Raw genomic sequence first — 7,500 nt, forward strand, 5'->3', positions numbered from 1 at the left:
GAAAAGGAGGAGGAGTAGGAAGAAGTGGCAGAGGAGAAGAACAAGAAGAAGTGGAAAAGGAGGAGGATGATAAGAGAAGAGAAAAACAAAAACCCAACAACAAAAGACAAAGCAGAAAAAAAGAAAAGAAAAGGAGGAGGAAGGAGGAGGGGGGGGGGGAGGGAGGGAAGAGGGGAAAGGAGAAGGAGGCAGCAGGATAGTGACGAGAGCATGGGATCCTCGTATTGTATGGATATGAGAGAAGACAGGACTGCCACTCAAGACAAATCGCCGCTTCCTTGACACTCTTGTTTGGGACTCCTTTTTAGGACTCCTCCTGACAACAGTCCAGCAGGAGGAGGAGGGGGGGGGGGTTAGGGGGTAAGGGGGTAAGGGTGGAGGGGGGGTTGGTATGAGAGAGGGAGGGAAGGACGAAGGAGACGAAGGGAGGGAGGGAGGGAGGGAGGGGGGAGGGAGGGAGGGAGGGAGGGAGGGAGGGAGGGAGGGAGGGAGGGAGGGAGAGAGGGAGGGAGGGAGGGAGAAAGGAGGGAGGGAGGGAGAGAAGGAGGGAGGGAGGGAAGGAGGGAAGGAGAGAGGGAGGGAGGAGAGAGAGAGAGAGAGAGAGAGAGAGAGAGAGAGAGAGAGAGAGAGAGAGAGAGAGAGAGAGAGAGAGAGAGAGAGAGAGAGAGAGAGAAAGAAAGAAAGAAAGAAAGAAAGAAAGAAAGAAAGAAAGAAAGAAAGAAAGAAAGAAAGAGAGAGAGAAAGAAAGAAAGAAAGAAAAAGAGAGAGAGAGAGAGAGAATAGAGAAAGAGAGAGAATAAAGAAAGAGAGAGAGAGAGAGAGAAAGAGAGAAAGAAAAAAAAGGGAAGGTCATCAGTTCTCCTCGTTTTGTGTTCTCTCACATATTACTTTTCCTTGCTATTCGGAGTTCCTCGACCCTTCCTTTTTATGTTCATAATCTCCTTCTTTTTGAAGAAGTCTAATCCACTTTTACATTGTTTCATCATATTCACACAAACTTTTCTTTTTTAATCTTTAACCACGGGCGTATTTCTTTGTTTTTTTTTTTTTTTTTTTTTTTTTTTTTTTTTTTTTTTTTTTTTTTTTACACCAACGGCAGTCACAAGAACCTGCAACAATTCTGAACAATTATTTCTGAACAAATGTAAATGGCTCTAAACCGTTACAACACCCATTCCCTGTAACAAATAAGATTCAACATTGTGCAACATAATAACCAATCTATGGAAATTTAACATTGCACAAAACCGTAGGAATTCTAAGTGAATTTAACACTCTACAAAACTCTAGTAACGGTTAAAAAAATCTAATACATTCTACCAGACACGTGTACGAATCATTTTAAAACACCGCTTATGACATTCTGTTACAAAATTGCAAAATAAATGTATTCTAGAATGACTCCCGTATCGTATTGTACAATTTCAAGCATTTCTTAAATTCCATACATCTCTAAGCATCTTTATGTCTTTACAGCGAGATATTGCAAGCGACTATGAACTCTAAAGCCATTCTAATTGTAGTAATGTAATTCTGGCAGCCAACTTTTAGCTCTTCCATGAATTCAAACAAGCCTAATGTATCTAGAATTATTCCAAAGATTAGCTGCGGCAGTGCCATGAATGCTAACAACTTAGAAAGATATTCTAACAACCACCTGTAGCAATTTTATGAATTCTAACAATTCAAGAGATATTTTAAACACCCACCTGCCGCAATGCCATGAATTCTAACAACGTGAAAAGCCTACTAACAACCACCTGTGACAAATAAATACAATTTCAAACAATCTGTACTCCACCTCGGTACCTTCATCAACTAACAACCACTCGTTCATCCACAACACCCACCCATAACCCCTCGTACCGTCCACCTACAACTTTAAACCATCTACAACCTAAAGGTCAGAGAACAACCTGTACTCCACCTCGGAACCTTCATTACCCAACAACCACTCATTCATCCACAACACCCACCCACAACCCCCTCGTCCCCTCCACCCACAACCTCGAACCCCCTCCAACCTCCAGGACAGAGAACAACCGCCGCCACTCACCTAGGCTGGTCAGCGCCGATGCCGCCGCCTGGGTGTCCTTGCACTTCATGGCGAGGACGAGCTGGTACCGGTGGGAAGTGAGGGCCTCCTTGTAGTTCCCCTTGCTGAAGTAGGCGCTGCCGAGGTTCCCGTGCGCCCGACACTCGCCGGCGATGTCCCCGAGCGACTTGGCCACCGCGAGGTCCTGCTGCATGTAGGAGACCGCCTGTGGGGTCGCGAGGGAGAGAAGGGAGATGATTATTTTTTAGTTTTAATTCCATTTGTTACATTGGATATTCTTTGCTGTGACATACTGTCTCTGTTTTATTTTGCCCAAATCTCCCCCTGTGTGCAAGGAATGGACGGGGATACCACTCACTGGCCGGGCGTGGGATCGAACGCAGGTCCGCAAGATTGCTAGACCAGCACCTTACCGCTGCACCAGCACAGCACAGGAGAGGATGTGAGAGGGTGTGAGAGGGATTTTTTCCAGGGAAGAGGGGCAGGGGAGAGCAGGGCTTGATTGTATGTGTGTGTGTATTGGATATATGTTTATATGTATTTATGTACGTATCGTCTTGATGAATAAATGTATGTATGCATGTCTATATGTACGTGTACGTATATATATATATATATATATATATATATATATATATATATATATATATATATATATATATATATATATATATATATATATATATATATATGCATACACAGACACACACATACATAAATACATATATGTGTGTGTGTGTGTGTGCGCGTGCGTGCGTGCGTGCGTGCGTGCGCTGTGCGTGCGTGCGTGCGCTGTGCGTGCGTGCGTGCGTGCGCGCGTGCGTGTGTACACGTAAATGAATGTTTGTATGTATGTACGGAAGGCATGTACACATATATGAACGGACGTATGTATTTACGCTTATATGTGTTTTTCCAGTATGCATGTTCATTACGTACAGACATACTTGCATGACTGCCCAGCTGATGGAAAGCGACAAAGTATATACAAATATATTGTCCACAATATATGCATAATAAACATGCATATTTATCACGAACCTGCCCCACTGATACGTATTAATTTTTACAGCTGTCATGTTGAAGTTTTAGCCCATCAGTCAAATCAGCGATATATCGTGGGTGATTATATATGTGGGCTCTTCGAAAAGCTTTCTAGTTATAACCCACGACGCGAATTAAATAGCAAAACTCACTTTTTTTTCCACCCGCACGAAAATATGCTGAGCTATTGACAACTTATCAATGGAGGGAAAGTCAAAATATCAACATCATTATCGCAAATAAGCTGTTTTTTTTTTTTTTTTTTTGAGGGGGGGGGGAGGGTGGTTCTTCCTTTTCAGACTGGGATTCTTTTTTATACGATTATTTCGCGAAATAGGGAGTTTTGAACTGAACTTGAAGCTGCGGCGAATGGGCAGGAAGTATTACCGTCTTTTATCTATTTTCATCTTTTTTTTTTTTTTTTTTTTTTGTATTTCTGTTCGCCAAAGAAGAAAATCTGATCACAAATAGAATACCACTCACAAAGACAGATTTTTAAAGTGTGGTGCAATACGATTTTATAAGCACGTATGTTTGGATATCAGCATTCTTGCTTATAATCTAATACCAAAGGAATAGATTCAGAAACAAACAGACTTTTTTCAAATCAAAAATGAAAAATAGCGCCTGGTATAGAATATAAAACTTTCAAGGAACAAAAAACAGGCATTCTTGGAATACACATTTCCTCAATGAAGGAGCATCTGAGGACACGTGTGTGTGTGTGTGTGTGTGTGTGTGTGTGTGTGTGTGTGTGTGTGTGTGTGTGTGTGTGAGAGAGAGAGAGAGAGAGAGAGTGTGTGTGTGTGTGTGTGTGTGTGTGTGTGTGTGTGTGTGTGTGTGTGTGTGTGTGTGTGTGTGTGTGTGTGTGTGTGTTACATCAATATCATGCATTAGAAAAAGAAGACGACCAATATCTTAACAAAAGATAAACAAACAAACAATAAATCAATTCAGATATATACAAAACAGCAATAAACCCCCCCCCCCAAAAAAAAAAAAAAAAAAGTGGAAACCACCCCGGCGCCATCTTATCCCACCACCACCACCCCCAACCCCCTAACCCCAGACCCGTCCCGCGACCCCACAACCCCCCAAACCCAAACCCCCACCCCACACCCCACCCCACACACACACACCCAACACCCCCACCCCACCCCCACCCTCCACCCCTCATGCCAACCCACCAACCCCCCAAACCCAACCCCAGACCCCACCCCCCACCCACCACCCCAACCCCCACCCCACACCCCCAACCCCAACCCAAAACCCCACACACCCCTCCCCACCCCACCCCCATCCCCCACACCCCATCCCACACCCCTCTCCTCCCCACCCCACCCCCACCCCACACACCCAACCCCCACCCCATCCCCCACCCCTCCCCCCAACCCCACACCCCCAGCACCCCCACGCACCTTGTCGAGCGAGTTGAGCGCCCAATACGCCGAGGAGAGCGCCGAGAACACGGAGCCCCTGAGCTTGAGCGAGCAGGTGCCGATCTTGAGGGCCGACTCGAGGACGACCACGGCGGCGGCGTAGTGGCCCCCGGCGAGGAGCTCCTGCCCGATGACGGAGATGATGACGAAGGGGCTCTTGTCCAGCCGCATCGTCTGCAGCTGGCGGTAGGTGGGCTCCAGGGTGGCTGCAAGGGAGAGAAGGGTGTTAGGGGGCTGGTGACACTTTTTTTTTTTTTTTTTTTTAAGGGGAAGGGGGAGAAGAGGGGAAGGGGGGAGTTTTTAGGGGGCTATTTTTTTTAGGGAGGGGGTAAGGGGAAGGGAGAATTTGTTTGAAGGGGGGAGGGAGGGAGATGAAGAGAGGGGAAGGGGAAATTTGTTTAAAGTGGGATTTTTTTTTTTTTTTTTTTGAAGGGGGGAGGGAGGGAGAGGAATAGAGGGGAAGGGGGGATATTTTTTGAAGGGGGGAGGGGGAGAGGAATAGAGGGGAAGGGGGATATTTTTGAAGGGGGGAGGGAGGAAGAGGAATAGAGGGGGAGGGGAAATTTTTGAAGGGGGAGGGAAGGGGCTGAAAGGAAGAGAGGGGAAGGGGAAATTTTTTGAGGGTGGGGGAGGGGAGGGAGAGGAAGAGAGGGGAAGGGGGAGAGAGGGAGAGGAAGAGAGGGGAAGGGGGAGAGAGGGAGAGGAAGAGAGGGGGAAAAGGGAAAGTGAGGGAGGGGGCTGGTGACTTTTTTTTTTTTTGGGGGGGGGTGAGAGGAAGGGGAATTTTTTGAGGGGGGAGGGGAGGGGGAGGAAGAGAGGGAAAAAGCGAAAGTGAGGGAAGGAGGCAGAAAAGTGGAAAAGGGAAGAAAGGAGAATGGGAAAGAAAGGAAGAAAGTGAGGGAGAGGGGGAAAGCGGCAATGCGATGGAGGGACAAAAGTAGAAAGGAGAAAGGGAAGAAAGAAAGACAGGAAGAAAGTGAGGAAGGGAGAAAATTATGAAAGAGCAGAGAAAGGAAAATATGAGGAAAAGAAGAGAAGGAGAGAGGGGATAAGGAGGAAGAAGAAAAGGAGGGAGAAGGAGGGAGAGAGAGAAGAGAGAGAAGAAGAAGAAGAAACACGTATGAATATAGACACAGCTTGTTGCGTCCCCCAAATCAAAAACGCAATCAAAAATTAAAACATAAATCAATCACATTATGAACTAGATGATAACAGCTAAACACATCATGAAGAAAAAGAAAATTAATAGTCCACCAAAAGAATAATTTTTTTCATTTTAGAATATATCAGAAATTATGACAGGGACGGTGTACTTGTACGCTAATAAAAACATGTTAGATTCTAATCAGTTTTCAGACTACCGAGAGAGAGAGAGAGAGAGAGAGAGAGAGAGAGAGAGAGAGAGAGAGAGAGAGAGAGAGAGAGAGAGAGAGAGAGAGAGAGAGAGAGAGAGAGAGAGAGAAGAGAGAGAGAGAGAGAGAGAGAGAGAGAGAGAGAGAGAGAGAGAGAGAGAGAGAGAGAGAGAGAGAGAGAGAGAGAGAGAGAGGGGGGGGGTAGGGGGTTAGAGAGAGAGAGAGAGAGAGAGGAGAGAGAGAGAGAGAGAGAGAGAGAGAGAGAGAGAGAGAGAGAGAGAGAGAGAGAGAGAGAGAGAGAGAGAGAGAGAGAGAGAGAGAGAGGGGGGTTAGAGAGAGAAAGAGAGAGAGAGACAGACAGACGGACAGGCAGACAGAGAGAGAGCGAGAGGGAGAGAGAGAGAGAGAGAGAGAGCGAGAGAGAAGTTAAAGAAAGAGAGAGAGAGAGAGAGAAGTAGAGAGAAAGAGAGAGAGAGAGAGAGGTGGGGGGGGGGGGGTGACGTACCTAAAATTAATAATAGCGGGCCGGGTTCTAATCAGATTTCACAGGGTAGAGAAAGGCACCCTAATTCACCCCGGGACTTGATTTCCCTGGGATATTATAATCCACTTTTTCTACTGTCAACATTGGAGCTATTTTGGGTTGTTCCGGCAATACATTTTTTATCACTCTAAGGATACGGACACAGGCACTGAAATGATCGCCTTTAGGAAGTCGAAGGCAGGGAAGCGAACACACACGTAGACGCTCCTTCTCTCTTCCTCTCTTCCTCTTTTATTCTATTCCTTCTTTTCTTTTTCTTAATTCTTTTCCCTCTCTTCGTCTCTTCTCCTTCTTTTCTTTTCTTAATTCTTTCCCCTCTCTTCGTCTCCTCCCCTTTTCCTCTCTTCCTCTCTTCTTCTCTTCCTTCTTTCTTTTCTTTTTTTTTTTCTTTCGCTTTTCCCCTTTTCCTCTCTTCGTCTCTTTCTCTCTCCCTCTCTCCATCTTCTCCGCCCACCGCCCGCAACAACATCCCTACGCACGCCCCTTCCCTCCACGCCCACAACCCCCCCCCCACACAACGCATACTCTCCAAACAGTTTCCTCCCGTTCCCTACCCTTACCTACCCTCCCTACCCCCCACTACCCATCCCATGCCCCCTTCACTGTCACCCCAACCCTCCCCACCTTCCCCTCCCTCTCCCACCTTCCACCACCTTCCCCATCTTCCGCCTTCCTTCCCCACCCTCCCCCACCTTCGCCATCCCTCCCTCCATCCTCCACCATCTTCCGGTTCCCTCCCCCACCTTCCCCCTCTCTCCCCACCTTCCCCTTCCATCACCCTCCCTCCTCCCACCCTCCCCCACCTTAACCCACCCTCCACCACCTTCCCCTCCCCCCTCCACCTTCCCCTCTCCACCTTCCCCCTCCCTCCCCCACCCTCCCACACCTTCCCCCACCTTCCCCCACCCTCCCCCACCCTCCCCCACCTTCCCCCAACCTCCACCACCTTCCCCCTCCCTCTCCCACCCTCCCACCACCCTTCCCCCTCCCTCCTCCACCGCCTCCCCCACCCCCCCAATACAACCCAAGCCACTCCCTCCTCCCCACCTTCCCCACCCTCCTCCA

General features: G+C 47.7%; 1 protein-coding gene across 2 annotated transcripts in view; it reads right to left on the reverse strand.

Annotated features, from left to right (window-relative positions):
• LOC113802348 (tetratricopeptide repeat protein 28) overlaps positions 1–7,500 on the reverse strand; it is a 122,530-nt gene that overhangs the window by 22,190 nt on the left and 92,840 nt on the right. For both annotated transcript variants that reach the window (XM_070118806.1, XM_070118805.1), the window contains exons 3-4: positions 4,519–4,745; positions 2,057–2,261 (exon numbers count right to left, since the gene is read on the reverse strand). In XM_070118806.1, coding sequence (XP_069974907.1) covers positions 2,057–2,261; positions 4,519–4,745 — 432 coding nt within the window. The remainder of the gene's footprint in view (positions 1–2,056; positions 2,262–4,518; positions 4,746–7,500) is intronic.

Source organism: Penaeus vannamei, chromosome 43, assembly GCF_042767895.1.
Source record: "Penaeus vannamei isolate JL-2024 chromosome 43, ASM4276789v1, whole genome shotgun sequence".
NCBI lineage: Eukaryota > Metazoa > Arthropoda > Malacostraca > Decapoda > Penaeidae > Penaeus > Penaeus vannamei.